The 24,999-nt window shown below is 45.1% G+C and overlaps 1 protein-coding gene across 8 annotated transcripts in view; it reads right to left on the bottom strand.

Moving 5' to 3' along the window:
- Magi2 (membrane associated guanylate kinase, WW and PDZ domain containing 2) overlaps nucleotides 1-24,999 on the bottom strand; it is a 1,397,005-nt gene that overhangs the window by 105,945 nt on the left and 1,266,061 nt on the right. For all 8 annotated transcript variants that reach the window (XM_040735144.1, XM_040735143.1, XM_040735146.1 and 5 more), the window contains one exon: nucleotides 21,179-21,427. In XM_040735144.1, the coding sequence (XP_040591078.1) occupies nucleotides 21,179-21,427 (249 nt within the window). The remainder of the gene's footprint in view (nucleotides 1-21,178; nucleotides 21,428-24,999) is intronic.

Raw genomic sequence — 24,999 nt, 5'->3', positions numbered from 1 at the left:
ACATGCAGACTGTTCTTACCATTATGTGTTTTGTTTCTAAATTAAATCACAGCTATTTATACAACTTTGATATTAATTTATGAATCATAAGCAGTCTAGAGATGATTCGAAGTATGGGGGAAAGTGTGTGGAGGCCATCCCCTTTAACACAGATGACTGGAGCGTCTGTGGGGTTTGATAACACAGGCACTTGGAAGCAGTCTCCATGAATACTGAGAAATGACTACTGGGTCTCAGTCTGTTGAGAGTTTTTTTGCTCTTTAAATTTGATGTACTTGTCTTTCTTTGGGGAGGAGCATGGGAAAGATGCTTAATAGTTACTGTCTCTGTCCCTTGCGTATTCTGAAGTATGCTGCTGTACACTCTGTTGTGGTTGGCATGAGGAACTTGGAAACACTCATCACACTATGTCTTTCCTAATTTCCACTGTTTCTCTGGTCTCTTTTTCTTGAACTCTTGATTAGGCATGAACCTCCTGAATTGGTCTGCAATTCTTTTAACTTCTCTCATAACTCCTGTTTCTTTTTCATTCTGTTTCATGTGAGAATTCATTTGGGTTTTATCTCCCAATGCTTTTACTAAAAACTTTAATTTAGTCATGATAATTTCGCTAAGAATTTTTTCTTTACCTATATTGTTCCACATTAGACAGAAATTGCAAAATTTGTCTGTTTATTGAAAATATCCAGTAAGTGGTATTCTAACAGTACGAAACTGATGAAGATGGCTTCATCATCACTGTATCCTCATGGTGCCATTGGTTGCCATTGTTTATTTGCTCATTTTTCTGCCTCTAAATTTTGCTTTGAGGTGCTAGGACCAAAACTCTGGCCTTGCACGGGCCTGTTGCTAGCACTCGCTTTTCTACTTAGAGCTGCTCAAACGTGTGTTTATGTATTGTGTGGGAGTGCGTGTGTGCGTGTGTGAGCGTGCACGCGTGCCTCTGTGTGTGTGTGTGTGTGAGTGCGTGTGTGAGCGTGTATGCGTGCCTCCTTGTGTGCGTGTGTGAGTGCGTGTGTGAGTGCGTGTGTGAGCGTGCACGTGTGCCTCTGTGTGTGTGTGTGTGTGTGTGTGTGAGTGAGTGTGTGTGTTTAGAGTTAGTTCTATTCCTCCACTCTGTGGGTCCCGGGGACTGAACTCAGGTCATCGAGCTTGGCTGCCAGCGCCTTCTTGTCTGAGTCATCTCACCAGCCTTGCTGATCTTTTTATGAAACAATTCACACCCAGTGGTCATGGTGGTTGTGTTGCATTTTATCCAGGGTTTTACGGTTCTGAGCCATTCTGATTTCCTAAAGACAAAGAGTAGGTATATGCTCCCTCCTTCTCTGCCTGTTCTCTTCTGGCTTGCAAAGTAGGTTGCTACTTAAAAAAAAAAACCTTTCTGATATCTCACTCATTCCTGCCCTGCCCTCTCCTGGCAGCCCCTGTCCCGTCACTTCTTTACTGGTGTCTAAGAAATAAGAGGTGATAAACATATTTACATTTTGACACCATCAATCAGCAAAAGGAAAATCTCTTATACCTTAAATCAGTTGCTGTAATTAGTGTTTTGGGGGCTTCAATTAGAAATTTTGGAATCCATTTGAAATACAAATGTGAAATTATTGTGTATTCAAACTAAGAATCATTCTGTCGTTGTCTCTGGTAGTACTGGAGGATAGAAATCCAGGTAACTGGTTTCTTTCCAAGTGTCCAGTACATGTCATACAATTGCATTCATCAATGTGGACTTGGGGTTACAATGTTCAGCAGAACCACACTCTCTCTCCTGCATATCTCTAGCCTTTGGAAGCACAGGAGACCTCACACTGTCAACGAACCCGCCTCTGAGTCATTTCTCAGCGGGCCATGTTTCACATTTTTACAGACGCCATGCATTCTGTCTCTGCTATCTCCCTTTTCCTTTATAGCCTCTGAAACTGTTTTGTAAAAAGTCACCTGGCTATCTCACGGTTTCCCTGCTACAATAGGTAAATGTCAGAAGCAATCAGGAGCAATATCAGCCTTCCATTGTATTCCCCTAAGCCCTGAGGCAGATAATAACTTCTTGCAATATTTTCTTAATGTAAATGGAAACAGATACTAACCCAGGTAAACGATCCCTCCTGAGCCAGCTGTCCTTTTCAATATGTTATCCCCAGATTACATGAATATTTATTGGCTCTTCAGTTTTTTTCACCAAAGCCAAAGTTTCACTAACAGGGTATACAGCATGCTTTAACTTGAAATGATGTAATTTTGCATGACTGGAAAAAACCCAAATATGAAAAAACCCTAAGCAAAGTACTTGGGAGGCAAGAGGGTATGATCATGTATTAACTTTGAAAACGACTTGCAGTATGACCTCCAAGTGGTTAAATAAATTATGTCGGCAAGTGAGAGCATCACTTGAGGTCCTCCTCATTACATTTCCTCTCTCTAAACATTGAACCCTTAATTCACTTTGGGTTTCTTCTTATAGGCATTTTCTTCCATCACTTAGTATTTCCATCACGGCAGCAACATGCATTTTCATTTTTAAATAAACAACACTTTATGTATTACTGTTTCCACAATAATTTCATGAGACTGTTATTGCAAGATTACTTTTATTTCTCGAAAACGAGAAATGAAAGGGGACTGAGGAGTCCCAAATGCACGAGCAAAATTACACTTCACCCAAGACCCATAGATGGCAAAATACGTGGAAACATCTTCAGTGGTGTTGGTCTTCAGGGGAAAAGAATAATTTAAAATTGAAGTGAGACACTGCTGTGTGCCTTCTTGAATGGAGTGAACACACAGTAGAAAACCCTGAAAAATATATTTCAAAGATGGAAAGCATCTAGAACCCCCATTTAGTCACTTTAGAATAGGCATCACATGGTCCCAGCCCTCAGTATCTACTAAATGAAAATACCTTCACCCTGTTCCTTTTAAAATATAAAACCCATTTTCACATAGTCTTACAAAAAGATGCTTGACAACAACTTTCTTTGTTATTTTTCCAAACAGGAAATAAAGCAAATGTCCCTCATCTAAGGTCCACAGAATGGAAAACTACTGAGTCACTTAAAAAAATCATAGAACAGAAAAAAAAATCGGAGGTTCAGAGTTGGGCAGCTGTGTCGAGCTGATTCATCTCAGCAACAGCTGTAAAACTTAACCTACGTGCTTTACTTTATTGAAATCAAACCTTAACAGCTAAGGGGAGAATGGCAATGAGCAGGGGAACAAAGGTTTTGGGCAGATAGAGACAGAGACAAGTGGTGTTGGGTGATCAGGAGGAAAGAGCTTGGTAATGGAGTCTGGAGAGCTCTGGGAGTAACCCGAAAGGAAATACTATTCAATCTGGGTTTGGCAAGACACATAGGACTCTCCCAGGTGGCATCTGGAGGGAGGGGAGACATCATGGCCACATGTGCTGTCACTTACAAAGACAGGTCTGTGCAATCAGGTAACAGTGGATACAAACACTCATGAGCCCTGGGACAGGTGGAGTTGCAGGGAGATCATGAAAGGTCTCATTCCTGGCATTAATCCAAGAGCTGGATGAGAGCCATTGATGGAGTATGACGCCTTGCATGAGTTATCAGATGTGTTAAGTGGGCAGTGGACGCGGGGAGACACGGGCAAAGAAGTAAGGGCCACACTCAATGCTACAGAGAGGGGCGAGCCAACACAGGGCCACAGGTGGCTATTTAAGCTTGTATCACTGAAGACAAAGACCTATCTCCTGACACACTAGCCATGAATGGCCCCTGGCTATGAGTTAGTCCTGCATGCAGGAGGGAACATTTCCTAGATGGGACAAGATTTTGTTGCTGGCTGATATTTTTGAACTCCTTGCCAGGCATTATCAGTATCTGGGGGAAACATAATGTAATCTCTTTGAATCTGCCTTAATCTGTCACGGGTGTTTGACACATTTAACTAAGAGACAAAGTTCAGAATGTACACTCTGATTGAGTTGAGTGGGAGCATCACTCTCAGTGGAGAGCTAGTTTCAATTGTACTTCAGTTTTGCCGAGGGCTTGTGGGATTGTGGATTTTTTTCATCTAGTGGCTCTAATGAACATTCCAATGATTGTTTCCCAGTTAGGACTTTCTTTCTTACATTCTTTCAACTGCTTGGTGCCAGAAACTACAAGAGCAAAAGCCTCCAGAATGTATGTTTGTCTTTGCTTTCAGGAAGACCCTACTCTCATGAGGAAGCCATGACTACAGAGCCTTGTGAGGAAGATCCCTGGACCAGAAGGGCTGAGTGATTTCCCTTTTGAAAACAAAGGGGTTCACCAGGAACCCACATCTGGGCACATATGTGGAATAAACCCTTGCCTGACCAAGAAATACGAACTGGAAGAGGTCAGATTGAAAAAAAGAGGTCGAGGAATTAGAACCTTCAACCAATGACTGATGGAAGCAGAGGCAGACACACACAGCTAAACACTGAGCTGAACTCAAGGAACCCAGTGACAGAGAGGGAGGACTGATGAGCATAGGAGTCAAGACTGGGCTAGTTTAACCCACAGACACAGCTGACCTGAACTAGGGAGACCTCTTGAACCCAGACTGATGGCTGGGAGGACAGCATTGGACTGATCAAGACCTCCTGAATGTGGGTATCTGTGAGGAGGCCTAGGCAATCTATGGGGCCTTGGGTAGTAGATCAGTATTTATCCCTGACATACAAATGGACTTTTGGTGCCCATCCCACAATGAGGGATGCTCTCTCAGCCTGGACTCTTGAGGGAGGGTCTAGGCCCTGCCCTGAATGAAATGACAGACTATGGACACCCCCATGGAGGTCCTCACCCTCCCTGGGGAAAGGAGTAGGGATTGAGGGAAGGGGTATGGGGAGGTTGGTGGAAGGGCAGGGGAGGAGGAGAGGCAGAGGGAGCTGGGATTGACATGTGAAGCAACCTTGTTTCTAATTTAAATTTAAAAAAGACAAAAAAAGAAGAAGAAAGAAGACTGAGGTGGCCACACGGACTGTCTATTCGCTTTCCTCTGACATGGTGGAAATGTTGAGAGTGACCAGCCACCTCTCTCATCGCTCAGGCAAAGCTGCCTGATTAGTCGCTAGAAAAGATTCCAACCAAGTGCAGAGATTAGTTCAACTGGGAACAAATTCAACCTAACATACTTGGTCATCAAATAGTAACTCACAAGAGTTTTTACTAGGATTTGGTATGGTAGGAGTTGGCCAGAGGCACAGTCTGTGTGCTTGGTGGAAGCTGGGCCTCCAGGAGAAATGGTGTTCACCCTGGTCTAAATGGGGACCTTGGTTATAGCTGAATGATGGTGCTATGGAACAGCCCTGTGCTAACATGATGATGTCTTCTTAAATGAGTCCACGTTATGGAGCCGGCTTTGTTGGGATGCCTTCCTGAAATACTTCATGTAGTGTATCATTGGGAAAAAAGAAGAAAAATACAATACAGAGAGATAATACAGCCAAGTCCCTAAATAGAATATGGGGAATGTATCTTCAGTAGAAATCATGCGTAGGCTTTGAACTGCATGTGTGAGTAACAGGCATTTTCCACTGCAGAGTAACCCTGTATGTGAAGTGTGCGGTTGCCTTTCAGCTGAGCCTCCCTGAACTGTCTCGTGAACAGCAAGGAGCTGGGTGATTCAAGCCCAGAGGAAACCACCAGCATCACCATTTCCATGCTTTCAAGACAACCGAATAGCTGAAGGTTGTCTGCCTTCCCCTGCTCCTGGAAATGACTCCCTCGTGGGAGGAACTTATGATTGATAAGCTCTTTTCAAACAGTAAGAAAGGCTAGCTTGGAAATTTAAGAAATGCTTCAAGAGCACTCAACTGCTTGGCTCCTCTTCTTGAGAATAAACAAGAATGCCGTTTCTTCAGCAGATCCACTTTCTCAAAAACTGAATCCTCACCTTTGTTAGAGCCACCAGAGCAGAACGTGGCATTAGTGTTTCCGCTTTAATGTTCGCGTATCAGAGCGCTCCATTGCTGCGAAACGTGTTCAGTCACTCAGCCTAATGAGAAGACCCAGGCAGCCAGGCTTTCATTCTGGAAAAAAGCTAGTCATGTTCAGGATTGAACAGATGATGGCGGTGTCTCTGGCCTCCAGTCACCCTGGTCTTAGCTGAGATGTTGTTCCTAGGTAATACTGCAATTCAGATTTTACACGTGGAACTGAGAAGGTTTGCTCATGAAGACGGTGAATGAGGAAGCGATTTGAAGTAGTAGTTTTCTTTTCTCCCAAGAGATTTGGCATGTCACCAAGATCCTCCCAGTTAGGACTGTATGATTGCCAAGGCAGTACTCACTGACAACCGGGACTGGTGTGTGCCAGCCAAGGTGAGTCTCAGAGCATATACAGACCCAGGACCAGACAGGCTGCCCAACTCAGAGGGAGAGTTCTCCCGTCCCCGATGTCTTCAGGTGTCCTCTCGCCTGATCTACCCGCTACCCAGGCAGAGAACATCTGACGGGGTACCTTGCTCCCAGTGCACTGTGCTATACTGTGATTTCTCTTGCGAGGTGGGGACCAGGCTGCACCAAGTTCCCTCTGGAATCGGTTCTCTGTCACCTCACCTATGAGCAGAACTGTCTGGATGCTGATGTTACGATTTGGTGCTGGCTGGATGGGTTGGAGCAGAACTCACTCACTGTTTGACTTCCGGCTGAGGGCAGCTCTTAGTCACTCTGAGAATTCCGTCTTGGTCTGAAGACATCAGTTACAGGAGAATGCCTGAACATTATACTGCTGGCGACTGTGGGAGATGCATGCTTTCTTGTTCTTAAGAAACTAAAAACTGCAGGGTGTTGGTGGTGCATGCCTTTATTCCCAGCACTCAGGAGGCAGAGGCAGGCGGATCTCTGTGAGTTCAAGGCCAGCCTGGTCTACAGCGAGAGTTCCAGGACAGCCTCCAAAACAATGCAGAGAAACCCTGTCTTGAAAAACCAAAAACCAAAAACCAAACCAAACCAAACCAAAACAAAAAATCCAAAAACCTAAAAACTGTCAGGGGAGGGGAGAAACAAAACACAAGCTTGTTCATATAAGTAGCATGACAAAAATATTAAAATGATGGATGTTGAGATGTTGGAGGGAAGGCACAGAGCAGTTGGGCACCATTGGGCTTGTAGACAGGAGCTTCTATTTAAGAGCAAAGGAACACACTTCAAGTAGACATTGATTTGAGATATATGAGTTTTGCAGGCAATGGTCTCTACCTCATAGGACTGCTGAGAAGATGAAAGTAAGGTAAGACTGTCACACAGTAGTTGGGAGAGGCCTCAGTACGTTTAATTAGTCGATAATAGAGGCATTCCATCTGGTAGATGGTAAACTGTGGGTTCTGGGGGGCAGGGAAGGAACTAAACCAACTCTGGTGGAATGTAACCAAGGAGGGACTGCTGGCAAAAACCATCTTTGAGAGTAGTACAGAGTTTAACCGTAGAGGCACCATAGGACTGTGTTCTACACATCCCTTTCTCGGGTGTTATGGTCAAGCATTTATCATGGAAGAGTGTGGAGAGGGTCACCTTTCTTGATACTCTTTGCACTTGGCAACCCCAGCCCAGTCATGCACTATTCTCCGCATGACGCAGAAAGGCACATTAATCAGTGTGGAGGGATGCACACACTGGTTAAAACTAAAGTCACCAAAGAAGACGGAACCTCGACTGAAGAGTTGCCTTCGTCGGCAGCCTGTTTGCGTCTCTGTGGCATTAATATTGGTGTGGAAGGCCCCGCCCACTGTGGGTGGTACTGCCCCAGGGCTGGTGGGCCTGGGTTAACAAAGCAAGCTGAGCAAGCCAGAGGAAGCATGCCCGTAAGCAGCATTCCCGAATGCCTCTGCTTTAGTTCCTGCCTCAGTTTCCCTTCATGGTGGACTGTAACCTGTAAGCTGACATAAACTTTTTCTTCATTGGTTGTTTTCAGTTACAGCATTTTTACCACAGCAACAGAAAGCAGTCTAGAACAGAAATCGCACTGGGATGTTGCTGTGATGTACCTGAAATATGTATGGTCTTCTGGGAGGACTGTGTAAGTATTTTAGAGTTTGGGGGCATTGGGTGCTCAAAGCTTCTGGGCTGTTCTGTGGCTCTTGGAAGATAGGAATGTCGAGAGAGATGGCGGATGGTGAAATTCCAGAGGGAATTTTGGGAGTCCTTCAAAGACTGATCAGAGCCACTTGCATGATAATTTGAATTAAGACTCTGTGATTTGCAGTCATCTGAACTGAAGAATCATGATTAACAAGACTGACAAGAGACAGCACCACTGGAGTGAAAACTTGGCTTTACTGTGACAACTGAAGCTGGTTGACTGGGGTGAGTTTCAGCTGTGACTGAGAGGAGGCCAGCGTTGTTGGGGTAAAACCTGTCAGGTGTTTCCTTGTGTCAACACACAGAAGCTGTGGATAGAGGGGACCAGGGCTGCGTCTCAAGCTGGAAGACAGACTTGGTGGTGTGCCGGAGTCTCCCCCACATGGAGCTGGTCTTCAAGGCAAGAAGGGGACAGGGAGACCAGCTGTGGTTTTGGTTTGGTTGAAGAGGTCAGGAAAGGTCAAGGGTGAGGGTGCAGCCTCAGTCACAGTGGAGACTCCGGCATGTGGAGATATCAGAAGCACAGGATGACCACCAAGGACAGCAGCAGGTATGGAATGGGGTTGGTCTGAGCTTAGGAGACAGAATATGGATGGCCGAGCCAGAGAGGTGGGACTATCCACGCTCAGGAGATCATGATGTTTAAGACATAAGATGTTGAGTTATTTACACTGTTGGATTTTGGGTTTTATTCGACCTGATTGTAACTGTGCTCTGGTTCTGGCCTCTTGGAATAAGAAAGTATGTAACTTACTTTGGATTTTACAGGAACTTACAGCTAAAAGGAGTTTGGATTTTTAAAGGAGATCTTGGTCTTTTAAAGTGTTGAATGCTGCTGGATGGTGATGGTGCATACCACCAGCACTCAGGAGGCAGAGGCAGGTGGATCTCTGTGAGTTTGAGGACAGCCTGGTCTACAGAGTGAGTTCCAGGACAGCCACAGAGAAACTCTGCCTTGAGAAACCGAAGAGGGGAAAAAGTGTTGAATGTCTTAAAGATCGTGAGACTTTTAAAGCTATACTATATTTTATATTGTGACATTATGGGATATTGAGGATAAAGAAGAAAAGAAAGGCTATAGTGTAATAGTGATGTATTGAGGTGTCAAGTTGATGAGGGAGTGAATTTGCTGGTTAACCTTAAATGAGGAATTACTTCCTCTAGAGTGGCCTGTGGCATGGCTACGGGTCATTTTAGTTGATTAATGATTGGTGAGATTGGGCCCGGTTCACCGTGGGAGGTACAACGCCTGCTCAGGTGGTCCTGAGTGGCATCAGGAAGCAAGCCGGGTGACCCAGCATCCCTTCACAGACTGTGCTGGAGTTCCTGCTTTTAGTCCCCTTGACAAAGGACTACAGCTCACAGTAGACACAAGCCCTCTTCCCCTGCTTGTTTTTGGTCAGAGGGTTTTTGTCACAGGAATAGAAAGTAGAATAGGACAATGTGTTTGATTTAAAAATAATGTATAGTATTTTGATAAATATCATTATCCTTATAAAAATTATATAGGTTTTCCAAATAATCCAGACTTTTTTTTAAAACACAGTGGCTTCAGTTCATGACATTTGGGAGAATGCTGGCATCCTGTTTTGCTGTTACTAAGTAACTGCTCTCAGCATGGTCTAGCCCTGAGCTAAGGCACTGTGTTGATGTGGGGAATCCCAAGCACACGCGTTTGAGGAGCAGGGAACACTGCATGCTTCACAGCTGGTGCAGAACTCCCAACAGAAGAAACACTGGGAGGTCAAAGTTCATAGTGACTTACAGAAGATCAAACAGCCAAGATCAGCACCTTAGGACCTACTACTTGTGGCTTGGTTTTGAGACAGGGTCTCACTGTGTAGCCTGGGTTTACCTGGGATGCATTATGTCACCCACACTAAGCTAACCTTGAACTCATGGTGATCCCTCTGCCTTGACCTTGCTGGTGTTGGGATGAACCATCCTCCCTGGTTCTGCCTGTAGTTTCAGGGCAGGCAATAAACAAACCCATTTGGAGGTTAAACCAGTGACTCATAAGAGCGGGTGCCCATCGGTCACTCTTTAGAGGGTTTACTTTCGAGTAGAGCTTTGGCCATGGTGTCACTGAGTGTGACACTGAAGGTGACATGTGTGCTATGACAGCGATGGAGGATGGGCAGAGGGTCCCGGAAACTGTGGCCCTCTGCCTCCTGTAGCCTTGTTTTTATGCAAGTCTATTACAGATGTGGTGTGAAACGGGAGGCACCCACTGCCTTAAGCTGCTGTCAAAGGGAGCTGCTTCAGAGTCCTTACTGCCTGTGTTACATCATTTCTTGAAGGAGGCTAAGATGGACAAAGAATTACAAGTGTTAGAGCCACTTTCAACACACAATCAAAGACACAGAGTTACAGAAGTGAAAATGAACCTTTAAGCCAATGGAAAGTGTTTTCCAGGCCTCAAAGTTTCCCAAGACACACAGGGACAAAAACAAAGCCCCTTGTGTTCAGTCGTGATGGTGGCTTCCTGTAATTATGAGTTAGAAGAGGCTGGGCACAGGGGCAGTCTGGTACAGGACAGGATAGCCGGGCACAGGACAGCCAGAGGCACAGACAGGATGGCTGGGCACAGGACAGCCAGAGGCACAGAGAGGACGGCTGGGCACAGGAACCAGCGGATAAGCTGGAGGGTTTCTTCTGTGGTGACTTCTCATTTAGCTAAATGTCCTTATTTTAGAGTACGGTCACAGAGACAAGGAATTTTTGTTTTACTTTGTGCCTCTCCTAAGTTTAAGTGACTATTGAGTGGCTGCGTGGTCTGTGGGAAAAAGCAGAACCTTGTATACTCAAAATGTCATTTGGCTTTATGCTGGTAAAGGACCACGCTCCAAACAAGTAGTTCTCAACCTGTGGGTCGCGACCCCCCCTTCAGGATCAAAAGACCCTTTCACAGGAGCCGCAGGTCAGATATCCCGCTTATCAGACATTTTACATTGTGACTCATAACAGTAGCAACGTCAGTTATGAGGCAGCAATGAAATAGTTTTGTGGCTGTGTGTCACCCCGACATGAGGAGCTGAGTTAGAGGGTGGCAGCGTTAGGAAGGGTGAGAGCCACCCTCTAAATGTAACGAAAGATCTGTAGGTGAGCCTTCGAATCTCTAGGGCCACCTTTCATATCACATACACGCGGGCATCATTTAGATGCTTTGAGCGGGCCATCAGTCTCTTTCCCAGAGGGCAGTGGGTCTTGGGGGAAACTCAGCAATGAACAAGTCCAAACTCTGGCCTGTGCAAATGAAGAGCGCAGAGGTGGAGACGTCAGTGGACGGCGAGACATTACTGAGTGGTTGTCAGCTCGCTGACCCCCCTCCCCGATGTGAGACACTACTGAGTGATCGTCAGCTCGCTGGCCCCCCTCCCCGATGTGAGACACTACTGAGTGATCGTCAGCTCGCTGACCCCCCTCCCCGATGTGGGTAAAGACAGGAGTCAGGCGAGCGCAGTAGAACACCAACGCGGGGAAGAGAGTCACACAATTGCTGCCTCCATTTGACTGCTAGATTGATGCCGCGGCTGCTGTCCTGAACCCGTTGACCTCCCCACCTGTTACGGGTCTATGTAGAAGTTTGCAATTCATTCAGAGATCTTTGCCACTGTCCAGGCTTTCTATGTTACCTTGCCCAGTTCTGCTCTGACTTTCTTGACAAACTGAGGAAACATTAGAGACGCAAGGTGACTTTTTAATCACTTATACAAGTACTCTTCTTCGAAACCCCCAGTAAGACAGCAGGTTTGGTGCGGAGGTAAGGAGTGCCTATAGGGAGAGTTACAGCTATGCAGTAAAACCTGGAACCAGAGATGTCAGGGACCAGCCTATCAGCCCACTGTACACAGCCACTTGGTGAATTCCCACAGAGTGAGCATCTAGTTCCGAGTTAGAAGGCTACTTGAGACATCTGGCTTGTGTGCACCTCCATAATGATAAGAAAGATGAGTTGGTCAATGGAGAGACATGGTTCAGACAATGTACCGAGATTATCAGCATTAAAGAGTGTTAAAGAACAGTGGTTGCTCTTCTAGAACACTCAGGTTTGAGTCCCAGGGCCCACACGGTAGGCAGTTCACAACTACCAGGGACTCCAGGGAGTTATATAACAGCCCCTTCTGGCCTCAGTGGGTACTGCATGCACACAATACGCAGACATCCATGCACACAGTGCACAGGTATACTAGCAAGGAAAACATCTACACACATAAAACAAAAACAAAGGCTAAACGACCTATATTTATTAGTAGTATGACAAAGGATATCTTTGCTGTTTCATTTTGGTATTAAATGTCCCCTAAAGGCCCACATGCTAAAGGGCTTGCATGCCAGCCTGCAGCAATACTATTGGGAGGTGCCTCAAGAGTTGGAGGCTAGGAGCTAGAGAGATGCCTCAGTGGTTAAGAGTGTGGGCTGTTCTTTCAGAGGTTCTGAGTTCAAGTCCAAGCATCCACATGGTGGCTCGCAAACATCTATAACTGTAGTCCCATGGGATCTGATGCCCTCTTCTGATGTGCAGGCATACACGAAATGCTCAAATAAATCTTTAAAAAAAAGAATTGGGGTCAACTAGAAAGAGAGTAGGCCATGGGGGGTGTCCTTGAAAGGGATTTTTGGAGGGCTCCCACCTATTTTTAATTTTACTTCCTGTAGGAGGAAGTCTATGCCGCCATGAAACATGTGACTTACTAGAGGCGCATACAGATGAGGTAATAAAAGGGCGGTTTACCACACCGCTAACCACACCCACTTTAGGCAGGACTAAAGACGTATACGGCTGGACATAAAGACGTATACGTATGTAGGCAGAACTACGTCACTAGCCAAGCCCACTTTTGGGCATGGCTAGGGGCGTTACTGGGGAAGGCATAAAAGACAGCGCACAGGAAGTCTCGCTCTCTTTTCCTGGAGTTCGGCTTCCGGTCCAGTCGCTAGCTGAGATCTGCTGGGCTTCTCGGGGTTTGGTATCTTGTGAGTAATTTTCTATATAAAATACTTAGCCTTATTTTCAGTAATTGTGTGTCGCGTATCGTTACAGCGTCCGTAAAGCCAACAGTTTGGTGTCAGGAGCGGGATTGGAATCGGGACCCAGGGCTTCTCTCGGCCCGACCAGGCACACGTGGACTCTCCTTTCGCTAAGTTCCTCACTACTTCGCTCGGCAAGGCACGATTCCTGCCGCCAGGAACCAGCACCTTCTACCTGCCGGTAAGGTTAGGCGGAATTCCAAGGTTTCTCTCGCGGCCACGTGCTGTTTTACTGGCGGCCAGCTGACTCCGGCCACGTGCTCTTTCGCTGGCAGCCTGTTGATTTCGGCCTGAATTACTCCATTGGTAACAAACGTAACTGCTTTATACAATGTCAACAGCTAACACTATGATGCAGGATGTTAAGAATTTTCTTGTTTTTTGTATGGATGGGATTTTAGAAAGGGTTGAGGACCTACCTGAAAGGTGCTTCCTACCCATGATGGTGATTATTAGCTTCATAATCAATATAATTTTGTTAATGAAATGGCTCAAAAATAGGAATAAACTTATACAGGTCATGCAGTCATCGCAGGATAGTTTTGAAATCTTAATACAAAGGATTCAGGAAATGCAAAATTCATTGCAGGAGAGTAAGAAAGGGTTGGTAGAAAATATTCAGGATATTAAAAATGATAATGTAGGTCTGACGAACAGGTTTAAAGAGACGGAACACAAAATTGAATTATTTTCAGGAAAAATGTGTTCCATAGATAGAATTGAAAAATTGGAACATAATGTGGAAACATTTAACGACAAACACGGTTCCATGTTTGATGATTTCACTAGCAAATTACAAAGACTGGAACATAAAATTGAAATGCTAGCAGAAAAGAATTGTTCCATGTCTGAGAGCAATGGTAAACTAACTGATAGAATATCATTTGTAGAAGGCAGTTTACATGCTATTGAGGTACTTGCTAAGGATGAGACTATTAGAAATTTGGAATCACATGTAAACGATGAATGTAAAAAATGAAAGATTCCATGACATCCTTAGAAAATCATTTGTCCCAAGAACTTCAAGAGCTCAGAGAAACAATGATGAATAGACTGCAGGATTTAGAAGACGCTCAATCTGATACTTCAGAATCAGAAATACAGGCAACAGGTCAGGACAGGAGTTTCCCAAAGCTTCTCAAATGCCGGAATGATTTCCCTAAGGTTGCTATGCGTTCCCCTATGGTTTTTCCGGTATCTGTAACAGAAAAACCAGCAACGAAAAAACAATCAAATGGTCCCATTGCTTATCACTGGGAGCCTATACAGATGAAGGATCTAAAAATATTAAGGAGGCCATTGTCATGTATGGTCTTCATTCTCCCTTTGTCAGAGAGCTCCTAACCTCATGGGCTACTGTAAATAAAGTAACCCCAAAAGACTGGGCCCAATTAGCCTCTGCAGTACTCGAAAATTCTTGCCAAATTCAATGGAGAGCTTTGTGGAGGCAAGAAGCAAAAGCAATTGAGATTCAGGAATTGCAGAACGGTCATGAAGTACCCCAAGACAAGATTCTTGGGGAGGGTCCTTACGCTGACACGCAGGTTCAATCTGCATATGATGAGCACATGTTGTCTTTGTGCCGTACAGCTGCTTTAAATGCCTTGGATAAGGTTTGTGAAACAGGAGAGATAATGCAACCCTACACCAAGGTATTACAGGGCCCAAGGGAAAGGTTCACTGAATTTTTAGAGAGATTATCCAGAGCAGTAGAGGTACAGGTAGCGAACCCAGAATCCAGGCGTCTTCTTATAGAATCTTTGGCGTATGAGAACGCGAATCCTCAATGCAGGCAGGTAATTTGGCCATTAAAAATAAGATCAGCGCCATTGGAGGAATGGGTTCTGCATACAGCGAACCTGGAATGTAAAAGTCAGGATACAGGAGCTTGGGTAGGTGAAGCTATTTCTACAGGTTTGAGGAGGCACCAGGATGCCAAATACCCTACCTGTGATGATATAGAGGCATGGGTAGGGAAGGCAATCTCAAAGAATTTAAATAGGCGTAAAGATGCAAAATGCTTTAACTGTGGTAGAATAGGACATCTTAGTAGGAACTGTAGACAACGCATTCCTAGGAATAATGCTTTTACCAGGAATGTATCAAACAGAAGGCCTAAGCCTCCTGGTCTATGCAGGAGGTGTGGAAAGGGGCGCCATTGGACTGATGAATGCTTTTCCACAATAGACAGACAAGGTAGATCTTTGCAGCAGGGAAACGGGCTTCCGGGCTCCATGGAGCCCCGAAAAGGAAGATTATCCGGTCATTCCCAGTGACAATGGAGGACAGCCTCTCCCAGGACAATTAGAAAAGGAAGATTATCCGGTCATTCCCAGTGACAGTGGAGGACAGCCTCTCCCAGGACAATTAGAAGATCCACTGCCCATTGTAAATAATACGGCATTGGATAATACATTAGCTCCAGAGGATGAAACAATTACATCAGGAGGAGATACAAAACATATATTTTGGCAAACTTCTATACAATATCATAGACCCAAACTTCCGGTTAAGGTAAATAATAGGGTGATTTACGGATTACTGGACACCGGAAGTGACGTCACTATCCTTAATCAGCAGTCCTGGCCACAAAACTGGGCTTTAAAAGAGGTTAATGTTCAATTCTTAGGGATTGGAACCCTATCTGAAGTTAAACAGAGCGTTAGATGGATTGACTTTATTGGGCCAGAAGGACAGAGAGGAAGGTTAAAGCCATACGTTGCAGATATTGCTATAAACCTCTGGGGTCGTGATCTACTCCAGCAATGGAATACGCAGATTAAAATTCCTCCTGTATCAGCCAGGAATTATAGACAAGCTCTTATGAATAGCTACCCTGAGGACCATCAAACACACACTGTGTGGTATCAAAGTCTAAATCTCTCTATATTGCTTTTTCATAGTATCCTTTTATCTTTATTTCTTCACATACCTCAGTTCCCATTCATTTAACTGAAGCTGGCTTTGGAGTTGGATTGGCTCTCCTACTCTAAACCCAAGCATGTTATTTAAATACAATTCAGAATTTCTGTATTATATCAAAGAGCCATTGATATAAGACAGAAGAAATAAAATGAGGGACTGTTATCTATGGATTTCTTTTTCTGAACAGTCTAATTTCCTCCAGGTTTTCCATCTTCCCTATTGTCACCTCTTCTGTATGCTTACATATGAAAGTTAAAATATTTCTTTGTTAACAGTAATGTTCGAGTTTTCCAGAGAACAAGGGATTTCCTGACAGCAATCTTCAACTGCTTCCGAAAGAGAATGAGGATCCACTTCCTTGACTTCACCTGATTCGACTGGAGGCATCTGAATTGCCCCACATCATTGACTCCACCTGACAAGCACTATCCTGAAACTGGCTTGAAACTACATCACTCTACACAACTCCGGATCAAGAAACTGAAACAGCACATCTTCTACAATCTGACCAGAGCTTCAAGATAAGAGCTTCAATCAACACTAGAACCCCAGTCAGGAACTTCAATCAAGCATCTCCTGCCATACTGAGACTGTCTGATCTACTCAGATTTTGTTATACTAACATTTTCTTTTCACAGGTCCCCATGAGATTATCATCGTCCCATCTCAGCAGGAAGTAGTTTTGAGAATTCCACGCCCCTCTCCCTACTATTGATATTATAAGATTACACCTGTTAGTGTTAGTTTTCAATTATTTTAGAGTTGGGATTGGAAAGAGGTGTTCATATTTGGGTGTTTCTTTAAGATAAGTTTAGGTTTAGATAGAATAGATGTTTGATACATTTTGTTCATGGACACAAGTTAGTTGTCCTTTTTTAGACTAAAAGGGGAATTGTAGGAGGAAGTCTATGCCGCCATGAAACATGTGACTTACTAGAGGCGCATACAGATGAGGTAATAAAAGGGCGGTTTACCACACCGCTAACCACACCCACTTTAGGCAGGACTAAAGACGTATACGGCTGGACATAAAGACGTATACGTATGTAGGCAGAACTACGTCACTAGCCAAGCCCACTTTTGGGCATGGCTAGGGGCGTTACTGGGGAAGGCATAAAAGACAGCGCACAGGAAGTCTCGCTCTCTTTTCCTGGAGTTCGGCTTCCGGTCCAGTCGCTAGCGGAGATCTGCTGGGCTTCTCGGGGTTTGGTATCTTGTGAGTAATTTTCTATATAAAATACTTAGCCTTATTTTCAGTAATTGTGTGTCGCGTATCGTTACAGCGTCCATAAAGCCAACAACTTCCCAACTCTCATGAGAACTTCTGTCCTCACACACTTCTGCCAATGGCCATGGGCTAAAACCTCTGAAACTGTGAGCCAAATTTTCTAAATTTATGATTTTCTAAAGCTATTTTGTCATAGTAATGGGAAGCTAACACATTTGTATGTATATAGATCTTTAAAATTCTTCTTAAGAAACTGAACTGTAATTGCCTGTTAGTTCATTCTGACCAAGAGCTCTGGTAAAAAACCCACATTGTTTTCTCTTGGGCCAGATTTTAAGGCCTGAAAAAAAAGTAATACTTTTGATAATGGCACACAAATGATCAGGCAGCTGTCTAATTTCACTTTAAATCAAGGAGATGCCTGCACTGCAGATGAAAAGCTTTTAATATCTGTCCATTTCCAAGCGATGGCCAGACTCTTGGGGACAAGTCTTGAGGGGGAAGAAATGTGTTTCTGAATTCACTACTTCATACAAAAAACATTCCTTCCATATGTTTTGGGAACTAATATTTTAAAAAGAATATACAAAGTTTTGGTATAGAGTACTACTAAATGTCAGGAAGCCAGCAAGCCTGGAACTCCATGCCACAATTTCCCAATTAGTTGAATACCTCATGTCCTTGGCAATGTTGTCTTGGCTGAAGAAGCTGTGGAAGGGTTTCTCTGTCCCCAGGGAAGGGAAAATTACATTTGGCTTCTTCATCTCTCTTCCCTGCTGTGATGACATTCAACGGTGATACAATGCTTACAGAGACTTTAGAGGGCATGGCTTTGAGTCTGAAGCTTGGTATGTCCCATGGCTTTGTAGTTTGCTGGCTGGTAAATTCTGGAGTAGGAACCTGGAGTGCTAGCCTGAAGTTCCTGCAGATTCCGTCAGTGGCATTGGCTAGGACACCACCGCTTTAACTGTCCTACTGCAGATGCAGGCTAGGTGGCTGGGCTTCTGAAAGACTGTGTTGGTCTCAGGTAGACACATGGGAGAAAAATGCTGGCCCTCCAACATACTGCCCAGATACAGCTGTCCTAGGAGAGTGGGTGACTCTACTAACGGCTGCTTAGCAGCCAGAATGAACTCTGTTGCTAAAGAAGAGTGAGCCAGCGCAGTAGAATGGTGTTCCTAGGAAAAACAGTGGTCCACATGCCCGCAACAACACATTCAGAGTTGACTTGGAGCCAGTGCTGTTCTGGGCATTTCCATGTAGGAGTTCCTTCAGCGTTCATTGTAACCCATGACAAAGAGATGAAAACAAGTGTTTTCTTATAATCAAGGCGACTGAAGCCTATGACTTCCTTAAGGTCACATGGCTGGTTAATGGCAGCCAGGTTTCCAATGAAGCAGTATGGTTGCAGCACCTGAGCTACTAGCCCCTGGCCACTTGCTTACCTACATGTAAAGATCCACCTATGGGATGCAAAGTGTTCCTTGTCTACCAGTGAAAAAGCTTCCGTAGCACAGGAAACAAACAACACAGGGAATTGTTAATGCTTTTGAGCTGTGGTAAGACAGGAAAAGAAAATTACCACAAGCTCAGGAAATGGAGCGACTGTGACCTCCCCAAAGTATCTGATGGCTTCACAGAATCTCAGGCCCTTGGCGTCCAACAACCTTTGATGCACTGACAATGGGTATGACACGAAGAGCCCATTCACAAGGCACTTAGGTTTCTCTCTGAAAACAGGGATCAAAATTATTAGAGAAGTTAAGTGTGCAGGAGAATCGGCTCCGGGAACCTTTTAGGTGCATGCTGCAAATTACATACTATAACTACAACATGCCATTAGTGCAACAGCTGCCTTTGCTACAGAGCATGGGGCAGTCTGTGTGCTGAAATCCTTAAATGAAAAGAAGTAACCAGGGCGCTTCATGTACTAATAGATTATATTCCTATACTCAAGGGTAATGAAAAATCATACCATTTTGACAGTGTTCAGAATTATTTCTTTGAGGTCACTCTCTAGGCATAAAAACGCTCATATTAATTTTAAGCATTAGCACCTGTTGTTTTCCCAGACCTATTTATTCATGGACCTTGTTTGTAATAGGGAAAGCACATGCACACACTTCCTTATACATTTAGAAAGCAAGCTGCCATATTTTAAGTATAGTTGAGACTTAAAACGCCTGCTTACCATTTTCATGATGGCAGTATACTTTTTATTTTTCTTCCAGTCCTCTAGGTATTCTGCCCCAATAAACAATCTGAATGACTTGAGATAGTTGCAAAAGCTCCCTGTGGACGTTTCCTCAAGTGTAAGTTATTGGGAGGCTGTTTATATAATTCATGAGAATCTTCAGTCTTGTGCCCTTTTAATCTTGGTGAATCCATCGTACTGACAGAACCCTGCTTTGAGTTTATGCTTGAAGATTGGATTTATTCCTTTGGCTTATCAGGAAGAAAAAGGAAGGGAGCTGTACTTCCAGGCATATGCAACTTGGCCTAAGCACACATTGGCTGAGCTTTAACACTTCTGTCATTTTCTCATTTGAATTTGTTAAGGCTCTTGCTAACCAAAGCAATCCTACCTACCTACGTGCTTCTGGTGGCCTTTTGATAACATTAAGCCAGCCACAGAAGCTCTTAATAATTCCTGATAATTTGTTTCTTTAATATAGCTTGACATGCCTTCCCACCTCTCATGAACTGGAAACCACAATTCATGTCTTTTAGGAGTATAGCACGGACAAACTATTATTATTTGAATGCTTCTATATTCAGGTGAAATATATCCGTAGCATCTTGGGCCAAAGTTCTCGGACATGAAAAGTGACAGGTTTTCTTGTCCTGACTTCTGCGTCCTGGTTGATGGCTGTGGGCATCTGCTGGAGCACTGCTACAGAGGGGGAGGGGACCAAAGGGGCCATCTGCAGTGATGGCTGGAGAGGAATGTGACCCGTGTCACTCACTGCAAAGGGGCCATCTGCAGTGATGGCTGGAGAGGAATGTGACCTGTGTCACCCACTGCAAAGAGGCCATCTGCAGTGATGGCTGGAGAGGAATGTCACCTGTGTCACCCACTGCAAAGGGGCCGTCTGCAGTGATGGATGACTGGAGAGGAATGTCACCTGTGTCACCCACTGTCTACACTCATAGATGTCAACATTGCAGAGTCCACGGAACTTGCATCCACCTGTTGCTCTGCTACCTACAGCTGCTACGCTGGAGGAGGACCCGAGAGTCTCTGTCTCTGGCTGGTTTCAGAAAGCCTCCCAACCCTGCCTTATGTGTCCAGTTTTGCCTTTCCCCACCTCCATTTGATTTTATATAAGCATCTTTAAGACAAAGGCAGGCCATCGTTCGAAACCTTCCACTAGGGCCCAGGGACCGCAAATACAGTGTGGACTTGCTCCGGGAATATATGAAGCCTCTGCCCACTTCCAAGGGGCCATCTGTGCTCTTCTCTCGGACTTACTTCAGCCCGGCCACCCCGGGCTTACTGAGCTCGTTTCATCTGAAGGCCCCTGTCCATAAATCCCCCTAAGTCCTTTACGCCCCTGGCTTATCCTAAGGGACAGCTCTCAGCGGACACTGTGCCTCGCCTGCCCATGAGAGCGGCGCCTGGCCTCCCCAGCCACACCACCACAGACCACTCTCTTTAATTTCATTCTGCCTGCAAACGGATGAGCAGCTTCTACAGTGCTGAGGGTTTGGGGAGCATGTGTTGCAGTCCTGCACTCTCTTCTTGATCCTAAGGTGGGTGACACTCACCTACTTATGTTAAGGGTGCCTTATGTGTCTGTGCTCGTAGCCTGGGGTGTCTAGGCCACTCAGTGTAGCCACAGGCATTCTCTGATGTATTCTGTTACCCCTGTCATTAGCACAAACGACGCCCTCATCTGTACGTAGATGAGCCAGTCACTTACTTATGGTGGCTCCAGTCTCCGGCCTGTTGAGGGAGCTGATGATGACAAACCCGAACCCTTCGTTTTCCTTGCGGTGAATGACCACATCACTGGTCTGCAGGCTGTGGGAGGCAAAGCCTTCGGGCGGCGAGGCACTGCTGCTGGGGGCAGCGTGGTTGCTGTTGGAGTAGGTTGCGTAGTCACTGCGTGGGGAGCTGTGGTGGGTTGACACAGAGCCTGGACTCCTCCCGTTCTCTGGGCAGGGCTCCCCTGAAACACACGCCACGGGACACGGGAACTCAGTGATTTAGGAAAGAACTTACTGAATTCCTCAGAAGGAGCAGGCGCGAAGAGCCATTGGCTGATCTGCGCTGTAGCTGTGCAGAATATTTGAAGGCCGCGGACCTCTAGTCTGCCGGGGCTTTACCCATTGTTAACCTTTTCCAAAGCACAGGGACCATCAGCCTACCCGACCCCATCAGTCCCCCATCAGCCTCCCCGACCCATCAATTCCCCACTCATCATCCTCCCCCAACCCCAAAGTCCCCCATCAGCCTCCCCGACCCCATCAGTCCCCCACTCCATCATCCTTCATCCTCCCCAAAGGTCCCCCATCAGCCTCCCCCGACCCCCTCATCAGCCTCCTTTGAGGTTGGTACTCGCTTGTTTTTCTCTTGTTATGGCTGTAAGTCCCAGAGACAATGACAACTTTTATATGTTAGCCTCTTGGTTGCATAGTAGCCGACTGAACAGTACGCAGAATCCTGAGCCATCGCGGGCATATGAGTCACTAAAGAAGTTGTAAAGGGCCAGGGAGATGGTAAGTGGGTGAGGTACTTGCTGTGCAGTCACCAGGATCTGAGTTCAAACCCCACACCCGTGTAAAGGCAGACGCCAGTGCTTGTTTCTGGGGTCAGCGCTCCTGTGAGACCCTGGGGGACAGAGGCTGGAGAGTCCACAGAAACTCTCCGGTCGGCCGGAGTAGACAACAGCAAAACAGTAGAGACCCCGCCTCAGCCAATGTGTAAGGCAAGAACAAGCCCGAGGTGGTCCTCAGCCTGCAAGTGTGTGCCAAGGCGGGCTCCCTCCTGTGCCACACCCAGATACGAGTGCACGCTCACACACAGACACGGGCTAAAACGAACAGGAAAGCACCCGTCTTCAGGACCCACAGCAAAGAGTTTGTCTATTTCCCACACAGGTGGTCTGGGTGGATTAGGCATAGGAATCGAGATCTTTGGAAAATGCTGCCATGCCTGCATTTTACCTGTGAGTGGGGCCAGCAGGGGAGGCTGCTCAAAGGCGGCCGATGTCATGTTTTCGTTTACCTAGGCGGTGGTGGCGCACACCTTTAATCCCAGCACTTGGAAGGGAGACAGATTGATTTCTGTGAATTTAAGGCCAGTTTGGTCTACAGAGAGATTTCCAGCACAGTCAGAGCTACACAGAGAAACCCTGTCTCCAAAAAATGAAAATAAAATAAATGAAAAGCCATAGTTCTATCTTCTGGTAGTTTGTTTACTAGCCTAGAAGTGTTAAGTCATGCCATATAGGTGGGAAATAGACATTTAAAAAAAAGTGGCCTGCTCATTATTTTATGTGACAGTCATCAGCCGTATCTCAGCAAGTTAGTTTGAAAGAATAAGCAAATCAATTGAGATTTTCATTGGAAATTAGTTTGCACCCTCTGGATGAAATGCAATATCAGGCTGACAAACTGTGAATGTCGAATCTCAGCAGAATGGAGTCTTGCTCATTTGCATCCCCTATTACAAAATACGCTTTATTATTAATTAGATAAGCCTGACATGCTTTCAAAACGAAGTACGATTATGTGGCAATAGGATAAGAAACTGGGAGCTAAGAAAAGTTAGTTTATGGTTTTAATTATTTATTATTTTATGTGTGTGGGTGTTTTATCTGCATTGAGGTCAGAAGAAGACACTGGACCCCTGAAGTGGAGTAACATATGCTATGACCTGCCATGTGGGGGCTGGGAATTGAACTCAGGTCCTAGAAGAGCAGCCGGGGATCTCAGCCACTGAGCCATCTCACCCAGAAAATGGAAGTTGGTCTGCCATCCAGGAAGGGCTTGCCATTTTAACTTAATACCTGGACTGGGATAAGAGTAGCAGATTTGTTCTTAGAGTACTGTGGTGAGAGACAGGACTGTTCTGTTTCCTTCCTTCATGAGGGTTTCAGAAAAGGTCTGTATGATGGAATAATGCAAGGAAATGACCACAGTTCCTGATTTCTCTTGGGGCCTGTAGATACGGACTCTTATTTTAGACTATTGGGATGCTTCTCGTGTGGACACGGACTCTTATTTTAGAATACTGGGATGCTTCTCCTCTGGAAAGTAAACACCATCAGCAGAAGTCCCCACGGAGCCTGTCAATGTCACACACCGCGGTTCCAGTACTGGAAGTATGGCATGATTAGAGGGAATGAAACTTTGAGAGGTGGGGCCTAGCTGGCTTCTCGAGATCCTTGGGGTGAATCCTGGAAGGGAATTGTGGGACACCAGCCCCCACGTTTCTCCCTTGCCTTTGTTCTCTTTATCGTATGTGCTATGTGCTGGCACAGGCTCAAGGCAAATGGGTCACATCTGAACCTGTGGCACCAAAGAATCCTCTCCTGATGACGAGCTCACTCATCTCAGGCATTTCTTGCAAAACAGGGAGGTGTTGAACAGCGCTCACACGAGGACATGGGGCGGGGAGACTAAGGAGATGTTCTGTTATCCTAATATCCTGAGAAAGAATTGCATTTATTTACATACAAATACATTAGAAGCAACATTAAATTGCTGCCAGCACTCGGAAGGCTGAGGCAGGCGGATCTCTGTGAGTTCTAGGCCAGCCTGGTCTACAGAGTGAGTTCTAGGACATCCAGGGCTACACAGAGAAATTCTGTTTTGAAACTGCTTCCACCCTCCAAAAAAGAAGCATCCCTTCTTAGCAATCCAAATTATTTACAATGAATTAATTGATTCTGAGGGTAGTTTATTAATCACACTAAAGGGAGCAGAGAGCCGAGGAGGAGCTGTGTGCCTCCCTCTTCATCTCTTTTCATTGTGGAAGAACTGAGACCCAAGCTAGTGCTATTATGATTGATACATCTGAGCTTTTCCTTTAAGATATAATTAATTAATCTTTAATACAAAAATGATTTTCATTTGTGAGAAACATACTGAGGTCACAACAGGACAAAATGTCAATGTCAAAGCCTTTCCCTTCTTTGAACTAGAATTGAGTGTTTCTGTCTGGAAAATGTACCTTCCTTTCTGGAAAGCATCCTTCAGAGACAGGCTGTTATTGTCTTGGTGAAGCACATGTCCTTTACCAGTCCTTGTGAAAGTTAGAAATAAAGTGATTAGATAGTCTTGGAGAAGAAAAACAAGCAATTATTATGCTGCTACATTAAATTGAAAATCTCCAGAGTTATTGGACCAAATCAGTAACTAAATGTCATAGGCAATGACAAGAGAGATCTCATTTTTGGGCTGTCATATTTTAGGGGAGTTGAGAGCTGTGGTTGTCAGTAAATCAGCAAAGAAAAATTATGTGTCTTGGCAGTAAGTGGCTGGGAGTGGCCAGACTGTGGGTTCTAGAGTGATTGAATCACTGACTAAGTCAATGTGAGTGATCCCTGGGTAGCAGAAAGGGTCAAATTCACCACTGGGGCACTTTCCCATTGCATTTGGACTCCTTTCCAACCTCTTGAGAAAAACCTCTTTATCATTAGCAAAATGAGCAGGTTTTAAGTCAGGCAATTAACTAGGAAGACTTCCAAACCTTCCCTGGGGCTCTCTGGCCTCTGACTGACACTTAGAATTTGGT

The sequence above is a fragment of the Mesocricetus auratus genome, unplaced genomic scaffold (assembly GCF_017639785.1).
Source record: "Mesocricetus auratus isolate SY011 unplaced genomic scaffold, BCM_Maur_2.0 Super-Scaffold_100043, whole genome shotgun sequence".
Taxonomy (NCBI): domain Eukaryota; kingdom Metazoa; phylum Chordata; class Mammalia; order Rodentia; family Cricetidae; genus Mesocricetus; species Mesocricetus auratus.
The sequence above is the reverse complement of the archived record's forward strand: the minus strand, read 5'-3'. Positions and strand labels throughout refer to the sequence as shown.